Source organism: Mustela nigripes, chromosome 4, assembly GCF_022355385.1.
Source record: "Mustela nigripes isolate SB6536 chromosome 4, MUSNIG.SB6536, whole genome shotgun sequence".
Lineage (NCBI taxonomy): Eukaryota > Metazoa > Chordata > Mammalia > Carnivora > Mustelidae > Mustela > Mustela nigripes.
In genome coordinates, this window is record NC_081560.1 from 52,765,135 (window position 1) to 52,784,439 (window position 19,305).

Consider the following 19,305-nt stretch of genomic DNA (forward strand, 5'->3'; position numbering starts at 1 on the left):
TGGTACTGAAACTTAAATTCATGTTTATGGCTCTGATGAAGCCAGTGTCCTATGCATAGAGGATCATAATTAATTAAAAAAATTAATGTGCAGTTTTGTATCTGGGAGTAGTGAATACTGTTCTCTTGGACAGAAGAGAGAGTTTAGACTTTGCTAGAAACTACATTGACCACATGTCTTCATATCACATATTAAATATAATATATTCGTCATATCATAATCCATGGTGTATCTCACATTCTTCCCTTGGAAGCTGATATCTAACCATTCTGTGTATAAATTCAAACATCAGGAACCCAGAAATTACTGATATTTGACTTTGGGGTATTTACTTCCTGAGCTTTTTTCTTTAGATGCGGTTAGTTCTGAGTATACAGATGTTAATGGCAAAATAAAGTGATCCTAAAAACTTGAGCAAATTGGCCACAGAACAGATAATCTGAATCCTGATGTCATTATTAGAGTTGGAACTTTGGGCAGAGGAAGTGGATACCCTTTACCCACCAAGGGCATTTAGAAACGGAAGAGCTGCCCCAGCTTGTCTTGCTGTGTTGTTTGAGGTGATCCCACGGTCCTCTCTCACTGTCTTCTGTCACAGAGGGCTCCTTTGGATTAACCTCAGTGGCCTCCCCCATGCTCCTGTCTTTTTAGGGCAGGCAGAGATGGGGGATGCATAAGCAGAAAGGGGGAATGAGTAAAAATATCCTTCCAACAGAATCTTTAACCCCATCCTGTTTTGGTGCTTTACCTAGAGGTTTATTTCACTCTCCTCGAACCCATGAATATAATTTTATGAGCGCTAACTTAGGTTTGGATTTCTTTCTGACTATAGTTATGTTCTTAATCATTTATTTATGAAGACTCACCATCTTCATCTCTGTAACTTGGCCTTTCCTTTATAGGGTTGGAGGTGGAGGATAATGGTGTAAATGGAGGTTTTATCTTTTACAGTAGCTTTTTTTTTCCTGGTTATAAAAGTAATATATTTAATATAGAAAAATGGGAAGTTTGGAAAGATTGAAACAAAATTCTACCAGGAGTAATAGTAATCTATTACATTACTATTGGATATACATTGGCATATTCCTTTTTATTTTTATTTTTTTTTAAGATTTTATTTTTCAGTAATCTCTACACCCCGTGTGGGGCTTGAACTCAGAACCCTGAGATCAAGAGTCACACACTACACTGACTGAGCCAGCCAGGCACCCTTCTGTATTTGACCTTTACTGTTTGTTCAGTTTTCCTTTTATTTTTTTTTTTCACTTTTCACCAAAATACTTCTGTGTATTACAAGTTCGTTAAACTGTTTGTATGGCTGCATAATATTTCGTCATGTACCTGGAGTAGGAAGGGAGGAAAGGAATGTGGTTGGAAGGGGGATAGCACGGACAGTGTGGGGGCGGGGCATGGTGCTTTTAGATAAGCAAGGATTGTAAGACCCTCTTGAGTGGTAAAAACACCCTGACAAAAGGTCTCCCCTCTGTCGCTCATACAGGTAGTGTTGGTTAATTCCTCAGTCACCTACGTTTGGAATGTAGGACAGATAACAAACTTCTGATCTTTCATCTAGAAACAGATTATCAGTGTTAACATACTTTGAAAGGGGCCTCTTAAAAAATTAGGGTTATGATTAAGCATATTTGATCTAAAAGAAAGTTAGTGAAGATAATAACTTTGTTACCCTCCCTATTTCATACAAATAGAAAGTGGAAAGAGTACAGTCGTAGGTCTGTAAGATGAAGTTTGATTAAAAATTGAGGGAGTTCTAAAAATGGAACCCTTTATGAAGGTTACTTTTACAGTAATTATCCTGAAAGAAGAGGGGTAAGCACAAAACCTTGCTTTTGGAACTTTTATTTTTAGTTTTTTAAAAAAGACTTTATTTATTTATTTATTTATCAGAGAGAGAGAGAGAGCCCAAACTGGGGGAAAGGCAGAGGCAGAGGGAGAATCCGGTTCCCCACTGAGCAGGGGCCCCAAGGCGGGGCTCCATCCCAGGACCCTGAGATCATGACCTGAGCTGAAGGCAGACGTCTAACCAACTGAGCTACCCAGGTGCCCTGCTTTGGGATCTTTTATAGCAGAATACAAGTAAATTGGAATCTGATGTGACTTTTTCCTCTTACAGAGTGAAAACCAGTAAAGAGAAGAGGCAAAGTATGTCCAAAAAGTTTGGGGGAATCACAGGCTGGTTTAAGTGGGGAATTTGGTAGCTCTGGTGTTTGGCCTCTTTCCCTTCTTGTTCATCTAGGCAGTGTAGTGTCCTGCCAAGGATGGCCTCTACTTGACCTTTCCGACCATGAAGGTAGGAGGCAACATCTATTGAACTTGATCAACACATGTACTTAAAAGTCATTGTTACACAAGCCAGAGGAGTAAATGCCATGGTTTGTGATTGTCAAATGGAGGTACTTCGTCTCTGGGGCAGGCTTTTTAATTTACTGCTTTCTGTTTATACCAAAACCATGCTCTGAGATGGTAACAGCTGTTTATAGAAATAAATTTAAAAAATTCCCAGGCCAGATATGTTTGAGAAAGTTGGGATTACTGCAGGAGTTCTTTAACGTCTCCAATATCCTTAGGTGCATTTTTTTCATCTTTAAGGAGGGAGACTAGAATAAGCAGCACCTTCAAAACCCGTTTTGCCCACGTAATCCTTTTTTAGGAGGACCTCTGTTGATACCTTCAAGGGCTTTTTGTGATTTAGAAACATGTTTGGCAGAAGCAGGATTTTGTATCTAGGCAGTATAGGTGAATACACTGCGAGATTTACTGTGGTGTGATTCACCTGGGGATCTGGTTACGCCTCATCTGACTGTGTCGGTATGTGGGGTCGAGCCCAAGGATGTCTAGTTCCCAGAAGTGCTCAGGTCTGCCCCACAGACCACACTTAGTGGGAGAAATGTAGATGCTTGTTGATTAGCAGCATCTGAGATTAGCTAGATGAGACCTGAGGAAAATAATACTTGCCAGGTGGTTGTCATTGCATTCCAGAAGCTTCTCTTGGGAGGCCTGTAATGAGCAGGGAGAACTGATGGGCAGTCACTGATGTCTGTGATGGCGGAAGGGGAAGTTCCGGGGGAGATGGGAGAACTCAAGATCACTTTGAGTCCAGAACATCTGAACACTGCCCTGGGGACGTGTGGGGTAAGGGCTGTCTTTCTTGTTCTGGTTGAAGGATCACTGGTAATGTTTGCTGGGACTGTAGTGGGCTTTGTGCCAGAGTAGAAAGTGGGGGAGGAGGGAAACAGTTTGAAGACGGGCTCTCTGTGATGCCTACTAGAGAAAGGAAAAGGTGTATAGACAGGTTAGAAGAAATAATTTGGTAGGGAGACTAGAAAGAAGGTGAATCAGTGGAGGTAGAAGAACATGTCAGTCAGGGTCCAGGGGTGGGCAGGACAAGAAACCCAGCGGCCACAGAGTGGGGCACAGTCCTACCCGGGGTCTGTCTGCTTTAGAGAGGGACCTGAAGAGAAGAGGCCCCGTCGTGAGTGCTGTATTTTGTGGAGTCAGATCTTAACAGATTAAGAGAAGTGAGAGTTAGGGTGTCATAGCTGGAAACACTAAAAGGAAAGACACTCGAGATGTGAATGGAATTCTGATTCTGTAGTATTATTGGTAGAAGGTGTTAGAAAAGGAGAAGGAAGTGAAAGAAGCTGGTGTGGCTATACAGTGAGCCTTCTTCAGTGGACCTCAGGTTTTAAAAAAGTCAAGGATTTGAGTGGAAGGAGGGTATGTGACCCAAAATAAATAAAGTTTCACAAGCCTGTAAGACTCAAGTGCCCTCTGACTGAGTGCTCGTGAAGTAAGTGAGGGCCAGCTAAGCTAACATTTTCTGTGCAGTCAGAGCCTGAAGAGAGGGAGGGCGCATGCCTGCTCCTTGTGGCAAATGTAAGCTTGTTGACCGATGAGATGACACTATTCTACGACCATCAAGAGAATGATTCTTCAAACTGGAACTACACATGATAGGCAGTAATAGTTCCCAACTGCTTTAAATGACTTTGGGGGACTAGAAAAATGATTTTGTCTGGTAAAAAGTCTGCACATGGGGTCACAGCCCTGCTGTTAGGATTATTTGTAAAACTGTGGAGAATCTGTGTCCTAACCCTAGCATGGCAAGTGACCTGAATTTCGTAAGCTGCATATGTGAAATCATAGACTGCTAGGTAAATACTGATTCTCTTCAATTCCAAAATCAGTTATTAACTCAAAGATTTGGGAATGCTAGAGAAGGTAAGTAGTGAATAACTGGAAAGGTATAACTTTCAAATGAATGACAGGATTTCCACTTGGCGGCATCCAGAAGAAATTCTTGTTTGTACAAGAATTGACTTTACCTAGAGGGTTGTGTGTGTGTGTGTGTGTGTGTGTTTAGAGAGAGCATGCCTGTGGTGAGGCGGGGCAGAGGGGGAGGGGAGAGGGACAGAGAAAACCTTAAGCAGACTCCACACCCGGCTCAGGCATGGGGCTCTGCTCCATCTCATCACCCTGAGATTATGACCTGAGCTGAAATCAAGAGTAGAACCAACTGAGCCAACCCGGTGCCCTGACTGACTGTAGCTAGAGTCTCAAACAGTAGTGGCAGATGATCGTCATTGACAAAAGCCCATTGAAACTCTGCACCCATTTGAGAACAGACCTGGTCCCAAGAGCCTTGTAAAAGCTCTCTGATTATGAGTCAAGAGGAAACTCCCAAGTATGGGATATGGGACCTAACTCCCTTGGGTTATGTGTGATGTGAAACCCCTGGGAATATTGCTAGTGGGAGAATTTTCTTTGCCACAAGTCCTGTTTTTTTTTTTTTTTTTTCCAACCAGGGGGATCCTTGGGTGAGGGGCAGAGAATTCTGTCAGGGCTCCACTTGTGTTGCTTTGTCATAGGCACTCTGTCCTGACCTAGGGATGTGGATGAAAAACATACAATCCTGTCCCTTGAGAAGCTTGCATTGTAGTAGGTGACACCCACACTCATGGACCTGGTAACAGTCAAGTTTGTTGAATGCGCAGCAACACTGGTTAACATTCACTCTACAGCAGGCACTGTTCTAAACTCTTCACGTATTTGGAGTCCCTGGGTGACTCAGTTGGTTGAACATATATCTTCTGCTCAGATCGTGATCCCAGGGTCCTTGGATCGAGCCCCATGTTGGGGCTTCCTGCTTGGCAGAGAGTCTGCTTCTCCCTATTCCTCTGCTGCTTGCCCTGCTTGTGCGCATGCTCTCTCTCTGTCAAATAAATAAATAAATTTTTTATTTTATTTTTTAAACTCTACACATATTTTAAGTCAGTGGTTCTCCAGGTGTCGTCTGTCAGCATTAACATCCTCTAGGAGCTTATTAGAAATGCAAGGTTCATAGGCACCCCTCAGACTATACCCGCTAAACCCAAAATTTCTGGGTATGGGGTTTAGCGGTCTGGTTTCCTAAGCCTTCCAAATGCATGAAGTTTGAGAACACTGTTTTAAGTCATTAACCCTTACAACAACCTTCTGGGTAGATTTTATTTCTCCCACTTATAGACGTGGAAAGAGAGGCAGAAAATTTAAATAGTTCGTTCAAGGACATGTAATACAGTTGGGTTTTGAATCTAAGCCATGTAAATTCAGAGCTCTGCTCGTAACCACAACACAAGGCTTGCCTCCCAGGACCAGAAGGTGCAGGGCATGGAGGAAGGAGCTGTAAACTCCCGAAGGGGAGAGGGTTTGAGGAAAGTATTAACAGGGCTGGATTTGTTTTTCCTTGAGAAGCATTCAGTGAGAATTAACTGTGTGTAATGTATCATGTTAGATATTGTGGATATTTATGTATATGAGTAAAATACAGACCTTACCTTTAAGATTCTTAGAATGAACTGGGGGGAATCCGAATGTTAATAAGTAGCTGGAATCTAAAGTACTTTGAAAGTACATAAGAAGTTCTAATAGGGGAGTATTGAGCATATGAATATATTTTAACATAAACTCAATAAAAATTTAAATATATGAGGAGGAAATCATTACAAGCGGTGAGACTACTGTGTGCAAGATTCGATATTTGAAACAGGATAGTCTTGCATTTATTAGTACTTTTGTATATTTGACCTTGGCTATAGTTTTGTGAAGTCTAGACTTGTCTACATTATGGCAAAGGTTGGAAGTTCCCAATTTAGGAGGAGTTGGTGAAACTAATTGCTCCTTCTTTGTTTGTTTTAATCTTGGGAGCCAAAAATTGTTTTGACCTATTTCTTCCTTTTATGTGACATATAAATGAAGACAGAAATGTGCATTAAACATTTTTGGAGCAAATAATCTTCCAACGGCAGTGGGAGATAATGGGGTTCAAGAGGGAAAGAAATTCTTATCAGTAACTAATTGAGCACGGGAATGTACTGCTGGGATTTTATGGAGTACCTCCTGTTCTGTAAAATTTGATCATCTAGACCAGGGTTGGTAAATTTCTTTTGTGAAGTGTCGTATAGTAAATATTTTTAGCAAGAAAATGGCCAGAGACCATATGTAAACAAACGGGCCCAGCTGTGTTCCAATAAAACTTTATGAAAACCAGGTGGCAGCTGGGTTTGATCTGTGGGCTGTAGTTTACAGACTCCTGATCCACATTCCCACCTGACTCAGAGTGTAGATGAAGGCTGTGAAGTAGGCCAGGTGACCTCAGGATATTTTTTCTGGTGGCTTATTTCTGAGTTTCTTTGTATGTCTTATATGCGTAACTGAGAAAGAAAATCTAGATCTAGTTTTCTAACTCTTCCTTCTGCTGGAAGACAACATTATCACCTTTATTACTTTGTAGCTTTCAAAGATTTATATGCAAGTTAGGAAGAAACACTTAAGAGATTAATTTATTCCCAGAGCCAAGGAAGGAAAGAAAGGTGGCTGCTCGAAGGTGTATTTCATTTGCAGATTTCTGACTTGCCAGTAACATAGAAGAAAAGTGAACTTTTTTTTTCCTCTTGAAGACCCCACACAAAGTGACTTTATGGAAGTGTTTTTCACTACAAAGAAACAATTGGCTTTCAAATGTATCTTTAAGTTTTAAAATGAACAAAATTAATTCAGTGTATAGAAATACACTGTGTATATACTCTTGCTGCATACTGGACCACTTAAAACAGAATTGAGAAATAAGGGAAAAGAAGGGTGGTGGTCTCTCTCTCTCTCTCTGTCAAATAAATAAATAAATAAAATCTTAAAAAAAAAAAAAAAAAGAAGTAGGGTGGGATGTACCTGGGTGGCTTAGTTGGTTAAAGGTCCGCCTTCAGCTCAGGTCATGACCCCTGGGTCCTGAGATCGAGTCCTGCCTCAGGCTTCCTGCTCAGCTGGGAGCCTGCTTCTCCCTCTCTTACTCCCCCTCTTTGTGCTCTTTCTCTCTCTCTGTCCAATAAATAAATAAAATCTTAAAAAAAAAGAAAAGAAAGTAAAGGATGGGTGGTGATGATATGGCAGAGACGGCAATGGGTTTCATAGATTTTGAGGTGGTAATATCATGTTTGCCACTGGCCTGAGAGCCTGGAACATCAGGTTCTGTGACAAGGGGGAAGGTCACCACTGGGTGGTCATCCCCTGTTATACACCAAAGGGCCTTGATTTACAGAAGGGACCAGCGAACACTGGGGGGTCGCCAGCTGGCTGAGGAGAGACAGCACACACGTACAATGGAGGCAGGAGGCACTGCATCCTTGTGGCAGATGAAGATGCTGGAGTGTTTGGGGGAAGATTAGTCATGGGAGGCTCAGGGTGGAATGGGGCTTCATGCAGCATTTGCGTGGATCTCAGGAAGAGCAGGGTGTGGAAATGTAGAGAAATGCAGGGAGCAGAGGTCACAGCCAGGGCTTGGGCACAGAGAGGAGAATGTGTACAGTTTGCGTAGTTAAAAAATCGCAGTCTGCCTGGCTAGAGCAGAGCCCTTGTAGGACAGAAGCGTGGCAGGGTGTCATTGAGGGTATCATCCACTGGGCAAACCGTGAGCAATCGGCAAGAGGAAACTGAAATTTTTAAGTAGCTATTTTAATTAGAAACAACAACAATAAGACAACAAACTAAGGTGCTATGTAAGGAGATGTTTTAGGGAGATAAATCTGATTTGTGCTAGAGGTCAGAGTGTACAGGGAGGCAAGTCGGGTCATTCTCTTGCAGCTTGAGAGAATGTTGTGGTAGGGGTCATGCAGCTTTCAGCAAAGAAACAGATGGCTTATTTTGAAATAATATTTGAACGTTTTTTGAAACTTTATTTGTGGGGCGGAAAGAGGCCATTACTTTTTCTTTTTTAAACTTTTCCTTTTGAAATAAATTTCAGATTCACAAGTTTCACAAAGAGTACAAAGAGTCCTCTTAAAACCTTCATCCAGCTTTCCCAAATGTTAACATTTTAGGTAACCACAGTGCACTTGACAAGAACAGCATTCAGAGTCAATTAACTCAAATACAGAACTCATTCGGAGTTTGCCCATTGTCCCACCAAGGTCCTTATCCTAGTCCAGAATCACACATGGGCTTTTGTTTTGTTTCCTTATGTCCCCTCCAACCTGGGAGAGCCCCCTCCGTATTTTGTGGTCTTTCAAAGCCTTGGCAATTTTTGCAGAGTTAAAGTCTTATTTATATTGAAGAATACCCCTCGATTTGCAGTCGTCTGTTTTCTCATTGAATTCAGGTATCCTGTTTTACAAAAATGCCGTAAAAGTGCCTTCTTCATTGTATCCTTTCAGTGGGCAAATGATGTCAACATGTTTCATGGTTGGTGATAATTTTTGTCAGTTAATTAGGGTGAGGTCCACTGTGCTCCACTGAAAAGTGACTCTTTTCTCCTCCAAACATATTGACTTGAGAGAAGCCACTTTGATACTGCGCAGACAGCCCGATTATCACCCTTGTGTCCACTAATTTTGGCATCCGCTGATTGCTTTCTTTTTTGTCTGCAGTATTCAGTATGGTGGTATTTGCCTAACGGTGATCTTGTTTTCCTTCTCTTCTTGAATTTAGTAATTGGAATTCGGTAGGGAAGAGCTGTCCCCACTCCTCCAGCCTGCTTGGCCCAACATTTATTTATTCAATCATTTATATCAGTATGGACTCATGGGTATTTATTCTGTGGGTTATAATGCACAGTTATTACCTTCTATCCCACAATGTGGGGTGTAATAACTGTGGATTATTTTGCTGCTCAAAGATCTTAGCAGGAATATCTTCATGTTGGTCAGTGTTTTGGAAAGGGTTCATCTTGGAGTCCAGGTGTGACTGGGTAGGTTGATAATAATACAAGTAGGGAATCCAGTGTCAAGTGGAGGTGAGTAAGCTTGCTAATTTAACGTTCTAAAATCTTTGGTGACTTGATTCCTAAATTTTAAAGGCTTTTCTGTGATTGCGTTAACCAGAAAACCCCGCCGTGTTAGGCAGAACTATTCTCTTGCTTGTAAATGCAGCAAGAAGAAAGATTTTCCCAAGAATCGAATAAAAATCAAGTCGATAACGTGTTGGGATTTGTTTCTGTTGTACCTATTGTGTATATTTTCCCAGAAGCTGCTGCTTCTTGCTGATTTATTTTCCTAGGCAGGCAAGATTTTGAAATATTTATAAGTATTCCTAGAACCCACTTCACTTTCCTACTTTAGCTGTTAAGTGAGGCAAACATGTTTATACTAGAAGAGAGTCCTTTACTAATGGGAAGTAAAAATTAAGTTTAATGCTGCGGATGTCATTAAGAGGGTATGCCTTTTGAGAAGGTATATAGCGTCTTTCTTTTCTGCAGACATGAAAGTACCTTGGCTTAGGGCTGTGTCTGGGATGGGGTAAAAATAAGACACATAACACAAACAGGGACAAGGTGGGATTTCCAGAAACACTGGCCCTTTGTTTTATACAAGCCAGACTTAGAAGCTCAGCCACAGATCCCAATGCTTTTGGTCAAAGGACTTGTACCTCTACGAGGTTCTGAACTCAGCTGGGCCTGCGAAGGAGGCAGTTTGAAGAGTACTCTGGGTCTCATAGCTGAGAAGTTCAGACTGCCGGTTCCCACTGATGATTGTTCAGTGGTCACACATTAGAACAACCTGGGGAGCTGGGCAGAAACCACCCAGGTTCCACTCCCAGAGGTTCTAATTCTGTGCTCTGGGGGTCGGATATGAGCTCCTGTTGAGTTCTCTCTTCAGCTGGCTTTCAGATGGCTTTAATCTACATCCAGGGGCTGAGAATCACTGGAGCTTATGCTGTTTGTGACTTCCGAATGCAGTGAGATACACTCGTTCATCATGTCATTCTCAAATCATCACAATCTGTAAATGACACCTGTAGAGTAATCACTACAGATGGGCTTGGGTTGCAAACTCGGGTAAATTTCTTAACCTCTTGAAGTCTAGTTCTGTCAGCTGTGAAATAAAATTAATAATAGTGCCTACCTCAAAGTTTTTCACAGATTAAGTGGTATATGTTGCATGTAAAATACTTCGCACAATCTGTAGCACAGAGTAGAAACCCCGCTAGTGATTGACAGCGGGCAGCCTATTATACCTATTATAGCAGACTCGTGGCTTTGGTGAAGCAGTCCCTTTTGTTTCAGTCCTGGCTCTGTAACTTTCCAGCTCAGCGGCTTGAAGTCATTTTTCCCCTTCCCCCTTCCTTCCTTCCTTTTTTAGAGAGAGAAGGGGGAGAGTTGGGACAGAGGGAGAGAACAACTTCTCAACAGATTCCAAGATACAGGGCTTGATTTCACAACCCTAAGACCATGCCATGAGCCAAAATTAGGAGTCCGACGCTTAACTGCATGACCCAGGGGCCCCATTGAAGGAAATAGCTTAGTTTCTCTTTTCCTCAGGCCTCTTGTCTGTAAAAATGTGAATAGTTGGGTGCAGTTACTGTTATGGGAAAGTGCTAAAGACCAAGGAGGTGCTTAGTAAACATTTCTGCCACTTTCCATGTCATCCCATGTTTCTTAACACTTCACAGGCAATTTTGAGAACATGATTGATGTTGGTGTGGCAAGGCTGTGCTGAGAAGGTGTTATCACAAATGACCTTTGTGGTGGTGACTGACTGGTGGGAGCATATCCCTTGGGGCCCCTAGGCCATGGTGGTGGGCCTGAGAGCTTGCAGGAGGGTGATGGCACCCTGCTCCATGCTTCCCTTTCAGCAGTTGGCTCTGGCTTGCATCATGCCTGACTTGTGATCCTGTGGAATTCTCAAGCCCACGTACTGGCTGGGGTTGGGTCCCTTTTACCTTGATCAAGTTCTGATTGAGCTAGAAGTGTATCCTGGGGCTTAAAAAGGACTCATAGACTTAGAACTCTACTGGACAGCCTGCTTGGTCACAACCCTTATTGTTGGAGTCGGTAGTCATCTCTTTACACGAGGGGCCTTCTGGTAACTTCGGAAGCTTTCTGGTTTCCTGGGTTTGTGAAAGAAGTAAATGCACTGATTCCACTGTGATGTCTTCATCTTCTACATGATGGCCCAGAATAGGGAAAGGACAGTGGCTGCAGGTGACAGAGAGTCTTGTCAGTAACTGAATTCTCAAGGCATCAATACATTTGGTAGTTCTTGCTGGTTCCTCTTTGAAATGGAGCAGGTCATACATTTGCAGGGATTGAAATGATTCGGTCTTTCTCCTTCTTCTCTCCCCTTAGCTGCTTAGGGATTAGTTCAATCTAAGGAGAGTATTAAGGCATGTCCTTTAAGAGCTAGTAAGAAATGTGCCATAAGTCTATCATACAATATAGTAAGATACCCTCACTGACTCTGGAATGAGTTCTGTGCTTGGTTCAGACCCAGTTAATGTCAGTGGACACCTAACTTAAAAAAATTGAGATAACTAACCAGTTACCCTTTGAGTTATGCCATTATTTGTTTCTGGAAATTTGTGAATATCAAAGGGTTGCAGTTTTCTAATACATGTTTAATATATGAAAAATATTTGCCTGGAATCATTTAGGGATTCCTTTTCCATGGTTCACTAAAACAGAAAGGAGAAGAAATAAATTTGAATTAAAATCTAATTTCATTTGTATTGTTACCAGTCTTCTCTCTATGGTAGAAATAATGTCTTTCACGAAAGTATCATTGCATGTAGCCAAAGTAATTCTAAGAAGCTGGAAATAAAGGGGAAAAAACCCATCATTTCACATCATTGTATTAGGAGATATTACAGTGAGAGTTGTTTAAAGGAGGGCACTGTATCACTGGAAACAGCCATCCAAGATTATAGAGTAAACTGATAGGAAATGAGGATCAAGTAAAAGAATTCATGGGTTTAAAGTGTTCTTTAGATCCTCTATGTTTATGGGGTGCCTGGGTGGCTCAGTGGGTTAAAGCCTCTGCCTTCAGCTCTGGTCATGATCCCGAGGTTCTGGGATTGAGCCCTGCATCAGGCTCTCTGCTCAGCGGGGAGCCTGCCTCCCCCACCTCCCTCTCTGCCTGCTTCTCCTCCGCTTGTGATCTCTGTCAAACAGATCCTTTATGTTCTGGTAAACGGATTTAGATTAGGAACAGCATCATGGGACTTGTGTGTGTTTCTGAAAGCGCCCACAGAGCCTGGCCAGGCGCTCAGTAGGTGCTTTGTAAATGAGAAATGAATGTAAGTTTGTTGCTACCAGACGGATTAGATGAAGCCTTAGCATGCTCAGAGGAGAAATAAAACCAGGAGATTCAAAGAAGGAATGCAAACAGCTGATGACATATTAGGAAAGAATATCAAAACAGAGAGGGATGCATTTTTAAGGGTGTTCTTGTGATAGATGCTTTCAAGTAAATGTAGGAGAGCAGTCAGTGAGGTGATTCAGAGCAGTGATTCTCAGATTCTTTTAAGTTGGCCCACTATGTTCCTCTGACAAACTTACATAATTTCCTAATACCTCTTAAAAAGGAGGTCATGCATAGACTATTCCATGTTCTTTTTTCTCCAGGTCTTTGACGCTTGCTATTTTGGGTCAATATCAACAACTAAAAAAAAGCGGTCTCTAAAGCACATAGTTAGGAGAGTTGTTTTAAGTTGAACACATCCGAACTTTACAGAGTTCTGCAGAGAGCTCTGGGGCTTCCTGGAGCCCAGCTGAGTTTGAGAGCCGCTGTCCTAGAGCGTTAATGAAACAGAGCCCTCCTGGGACCAGTTAGGAGAGCGCTTCACAGGAGTTTCTGACAACAAATGTAGGTATTGTGTTCTGGAAAAGGCCGTTCTTGTTGTGTTGCTCCTGTCGATTCCCTGTGGGCTGGTAGCTTATCTGTTATCTAGTCTGCATGGAAGAATCGCATGGCTTTATTTACTCACCTTACCAATCTTTTGAAACCAGCTATCCATGGGGAAGTTTCTGTGAAGTAGAATTGTGTGAGTGTAACACTAGTGTGGAGACGGCCAGATTTAGGTTGGCAGCCGAAAGAAAGGAAATGGTTTGCTTTCTTTTGTGAATGTGCCTCTACCTGGTTCTTGAGAACTTGTTTCTACCTAAAAGCTTTCTTTTCTTTCTTTCTCTCTCTCTCTCTCTCTCTTTTTTTTTTTAACTAAATCATGTGAAGTAGTTGCTTTTGTGAGCCGATTCAGGCAATTAGATGAGTAATAAAGACTGTCAGTTCTGGCCTGCCTTATTGACTTTTAAAAGTCTCTCTATTTAGGGGGAGAAAAATCACTTATGATGATTCATCCTCGAATGATAAAGCTAGTGCATATGCAAATTTTAAATTGTTTGGTATTTCAATAAGTGAATATATTACATAGGCTCAGACGACAGAAGGCCTGAGAAGGGCTGATTGGGAATGTGTATAATACCACACCAGAAGGGGTGGGTGGGTGTTTTATTTTAATACATGGGAATTAAAAATGGCCTGTCTACCTTCGTAAATTTAATTTTCTTTTAAGCCTTTGCACATCTTTAGCAGAGTAAACCAATTGGCATCTCTGGAAAGAGTTTGTATATTTCTTTCAGTTTAATTAAGATAAGTAACGGGGGTGGGGTGGGCATGTGGCATGGAGAGGATGCAGAATAGGAATTGTGCCTTAGACTAAGGTTTGGTTGAAGGCTCAGATGCTGAAAGGTGATGACTGGCAGGCTATGTTTTGTAATTCAGCCAATGATTTTGAGAAGTGGAGGCGGCAGACTAAAAACGATGGGATCTCAAAAGACAGCAAGCCTTGGAATAGAGTTGTAAAGAGCTTTTAAACATAGGTTGGGAGCTCAATAAATGTTAGTTTCTCTTTTCTGTTTTCCAAAGCACAATGGGAAATGATACTAGTTTTCTATTGTGCTTAAGCATATGCGGGTGATGGTGCTGCCTACTGGATCGTTAGGTACGAAAAATGAGCCACTACAATTCAAATCATTCAGTAACCACTTACTAAATTGATACAGAGATGTACATATCTATAAACAAGTGAATAGCAAAGTAAACATTTCTTTGCAAGGTTATGCGCTCTATGCTGTAAGAGCAAAGCAGTGTAAACTGTCAGCACCCACTCCAGGAGCTTGTGAAGATAGTTGGGGCAAATGCACACATAGAATGCCAGCCAGCCATGCAGAGCATCTGGGAGCTGCTGTGATTGTATGGAATAACAGAGCTGCCAGGAGGGCCAAACCCCAGTGACCCGGGCAGGTGGGAGGAGCTTCACCTAGGAGCGAACTGCACTAAACCTGGACTTCGAAGTCTGGTGTGGCTCAGGAAAGCGTCAGGGAAGATGGAGGGCTCTCCAGTGTGGAGAGTGGTGAGAGCAGAGGCAGGTGGGAGTGCCAAGCTCTTCTGATGAGGAGGTTTGTCCTGTAGGAAGTTGGAAGGAGAATACTGAAACCTGTTGGAAGCAGCCCGTGGTGGTCGGACGGACTCCCTAAGCAGTAAGAGACCCACTGTAAAGCAGGGGACCTATGTTCAGTTTTGAGGTTTGCAGGATGGCCTGTGGGGAGCGTGACCAGAGGTCCGGGAAATCCATGGAGAGGCTGAAGCAGTGGTGTAGATGTACAGTGATGGGAGTCTGTGTTAGGTGGGGAACAAGATGAAAAGGAGAAACAGAATCAAACCACTCAGAGAATAAAATCCCAACTATGAAAACCTCCATCTTTTCGTGGCCCTCCTTAAAGTTGTATCCTTTTGGTTGGGAGCTGTTTATTTATTTATTTATTTATTTATTTAAAAGATTTTATAGCTAGAGATAGAGACCAGAAGTGGGCATAGAGGCAGACAGGGAGAGAGAGAGGGGGAAGCAGGCTCCTGGGAACAGAGAGCCCGATGCGGGGCTTGATCCCAGGACCCTGGGATCTGACCTGAGCCGAAGGCAGAGGCTTTAACCCACTGAGCCACCCAGGCACCCCATGGAAGCTGTTTAAACAGAATAACCTGTCCCGTTGCAATGAATGGTGACCAGATGCTTGCACTGAATGAGAATAAGGACATGAATCCTTTATAGCCCATGACTTGAGACTGAAGCACATTTTTTTTTTTTTTTTTTTTTTTTTGGTTTGGACGACTGCTGGACCCGCCGCATTGTAGACATTGACCCTGCTGGTACAAAGATTTGTTTAGTTCTAATTTTTTCCCTCTTCTTTCTTTCAAAATAGACTCTATCCAGAAGAATTTCCAATCCATACCTTGAACACACGCCTTCCCAGGTACGATCTTTTCTCTCACTGCATTTTGTGAAACGGATTTATGAATCCTGATGTAGAATTCTCTAGTTACAGCTCTTCCCTTTCCTCCTGGGCATGCTGTCTCCCACGCTGTCTCCTTCACCTGGGGATAACACAGATGAAGTTTTTTGAAATGCTCTGATAATTGTGTCATGGTACGAGATGTTCACCAGATAGGAAAAAAATATTTTTCCAACTTCCAAGCCCTTATATGAGTGTGTTATCAATATGGCAGAGTTAAATATATATTTTTTCAATTTGATGTATTAATAGAAATGCTGCATTTTTAAAAGAGTGAATATTCTAAAAACTTGGTAAACAGGGACTTAATTTTAGTTATCTATTAGTAGAGTATTTCTAGGTTTGTTGAAAAAAGATGGGGAGCCTTCACTGTATTTAAAAATCATTTGACAAAGAGTTCCTTTTTTTCTTTTCTTTCTTTTTTTCTTTTCTTTTTTTAAAAAAGTAACAGGAGGCTGTGAGCACTGTGAGGTCTGAAACTTCTTGGCCTTGTTCACTACTGTATTCCCAGCACCTGCAGTGGGGTCTGAGAGCCACTCATTAGATGTTTGTTGTCACTCATTAGATGTCTTGTTCACTACTGTATCCCCAGCATCTCAGTGGGGTCTGAGAGCCACTCATTAGATGTTTTGTTTTGTTTCTTTTTGTTTTTAAAGATTTTATTTATTTATTTGACAGACAGAGGTCACAAGTAGGCAGAGAGGCAGGCAGAGAGAGAAGGGGAAGCAGGCTTCCGGCTGAGCAGAGAGCCTGATGCGGGGCTTGATCCCGGGACCCCAAGATCATGACCTGAGCCGAAGGCAGAGGCTTTAACCCACTGAGCCACTCCGGCACCCTCACTAGATGGTTTTTGAAAGACTGAGTGAATGAGCATTGATACCTTGTCAGAACCTGTCAAGGGTGAGCTGACTTGACCTTCCTTTAGGGTAATATTTTTTCTTTTCTTCCAAATTTTTATTTAAATTCTAGTTACTTAACATACAGTGTAATGCTGATTTCAGGAATAGAATTTAGGGATTCATCATTCACATAGAACACCCAGTGCTCGTCATGCCAGGCGGCTTCTTAATGCCCGTCACCCATTCAGCCCATCCCTCACCCTAGGGTAGTTCTTTCTGTCAGCTGACTTGTTGCTATTTTTGTTTTGTTTTGCTTTATATACAGTTACAACATGTTAAAAAAAATCATTTCCTGCCCTTCACACTTTCTCATCAGGTTGTGTTTAGGAAGTGACACTAGGAATATTAGGAAATGTAAGGATAGGGTTGAAATGTTCCTTGTCAGGTCATAGTCAATATACTATTAGTTGGTTTGCTTCAAGAGAAGATATAAAATATTTTATAGGTGCAAAGTAGTGTAGCTGCAGAAAGAGTTCACCAGGAAATAAGTAAACAGATGTCATGTACATTCCCAGTATATACTAATTTTCACGAGCATCAAGACAGTTCATTTTTACTTAGCTTTCTTTGTTTGTGAAACAGCATTGCACTGTGGAGGAACGTGCCACATACAAAGAAAGGAGGTAATATATAAAGTAGGACGTGGACCTCTCTGGATCCTTCATCCTCTAAGAATCAGAGATGCGTATGGGTGAATTAGGATGAAAAAGGAAGTTAAGTAAAATTTTTATCTGCTAGGTGGAATCATGAAGTAGATGAAACCAGGGTGCTTGGAATTAACAATGAGCTCTGCAGCAGAGGGAAGCTTAAAAGCAAAGCAGACAGCAGCCTATCACATCGTGTCACAGTGTGAGATGTTCACTCGTTAGGAAAACGTATTTTCCCATCTTCCAAGACTTTGACATGAATGCATTATCAATATGGCACAGTAATATGTAGTATAAATATGCTTCAGTTTGCTATGTTGATAGAAACCCTATTTTAAAAAAAACATTTCATTCTGGAAACTTGATATAAAAATTATTTATAGTTAAAGCAGTTTATTTGGAAAATAGTTACTGTCACGTAAGAGGGCAAGTGGACCAATAACAAAAATAAAATGGGTAGTAGTTGGTCTGTAACTACGTAGGCTAAAGTGTTGTTAAACTTAGGAATGTGGGCATGATTTTTTTTTTATAGTGTGCTATTGGCAGCTTACAAATTGTCATATTATTGTAAATTTATGGAGAATGTCTTTTTCCATTTAGATTTATGGAGAGAATTCTTCTTGTGCAGGAAGAGCATTGAGGAATATTATTATCGTTCAGGCAGCTGACCTGATAAAGGACAGAGTGAACCTCAAGGGATTTTACAGGTAACACAGTTTTCTAATGCCTTGTCAAAAATTCTCCTTGAATAATAAAAGAAAAATGTGCTGAAATCATAACCTTGATCACAGAGAGCTGGGCTTATCACTACTGGGAGGATTTGTTTGTTTGAAGTGTCTATTTGGGGTACTGATGGTGATTTTTCTCTTTAGACAGTAGACTCCTGGTTCTCAAGTCAGGGTATGGGCTCTCCAGGTGCAAGTGGATGGGTTCCTGAGAGAGTCTGTTTTGCTTCCTCTGAAATGTGATGTTTTATAATATTTGTACTTGGCATGTGCTGCTTTGGGACATCAATAAGCATAGGTCCCTTCTTCAAGGACCTTATCAAGGCTCTTTGAGGACTTTTGGGATATTGAATGGGAGAAGGAATTCTGCTCTAACTTGCCAGGTGAGGATGAGCCCCTCCTTGGGCGCTGCAAGGAAAGGGTAGGGCAGGTGGCAAAGGGTTAGTATTTCTCCACCTTGGCTTGTAAATAAGGACAGGGTATGAAAGTAGATGGAAGGGCTAATGCCCAGTTTTGAAGTACAGCCGGACTAAGAGAATAGTCACTTAGAAAATTGAGGACGTGTTTTCAATTCATTGAGCCATTTAAAGAAAAAACAAAAGTGAATTATGAACTTTTAATTTTATCAACTCAAGGTACTAAACCATACCAAAAAATACCAAAACTACATTATAAAAATAAAACAAAAAGAAAAAAAATTATTACCATTTTTTCTTACAGAAATGAGACTGCAATATACTGTAAAGAATAGGAAGAGTACTCAGAATAAATGACACCCCCCCAAAAAAAGGAAAGGGGCACTTGGGTAGCACAGTCGGTTAAGCACCTGACTTGGTTTCAGCTCAGGTCATGAGCTCTGGGTCATGAGATAGAGCCCTGCCTCAGGCTAAACGCTCAGAGTGGAGTCTGCTTGAGACCATCTTTCCCTCTGCCCCTTCCCCCCAAATAAATAAATAAATCTTAAAAATGGTAGGAAAGATTCTCAGAATAAGGACATTTCATTAAGTTAACTAACTTTAGCTTTATCACAAACTCATTGTAATATTCCTGTTTTTTCCCTTTGTCACAGTTTGGGAAAAATTTCATCATGGCCTGGATTTGGGGTATAGTGATTCCCAACCTTTTTGAGTAAGAAGACCTCCTTTTTATTGAGACATGACTTAAAATGCACAGTTCTTGAGGGTACAGCTTGAAGAATTTTTTAATTATTATATACACCTATGTAACTATTATCCATACCCTAGGTAATTCCTTAATGTTTCTTTTCTCATCACTGTCCCATGCTACCAACTACTTTCTAAGCAGACTCTTGGCAGAATCTGAGGTACCAATGAGCAAGGGAGGGAGGGGAGGCTGGGAGAACTACAGTGAATTAATACTTTAAAATCCCATGCTAAATTTTTAAAAAGATTTTACTTATTTAT

The 19,305-nt window shown here is 41.5% G+C and overlaps 1 protein-coding gene across 2 annotated transcripts in view; it reads left to right on the forward strand.

Moving 5' to 3' along the window:
* RAPGEF5 (Rap guanine nucleotide exchange factor 5) overlaps nucleotides 1-19,305 on the forward strand; it is a 220,618-nt gene that overhangs the window by 23,172 nt on the left and 178,141 nt on the right. For both annotated transcript variants that reach the window (XM_059396730.1, XM_059396731.1), the window contains exons 2-3: nucleotides 15,521-15,571; nucleotides 17,757-17,863. In XM_059396730.1, coding sequence (XP_059252713.1) covers nucleotides 15,521-15,571; nucleotides 17,757-17,863 — 158 coding nt within the window. The remainder of the gene's footprint in view (nucleotides 1-15,520; nucleotides 15,572-17,756; nucleotides 17,864-19,305) is intronic.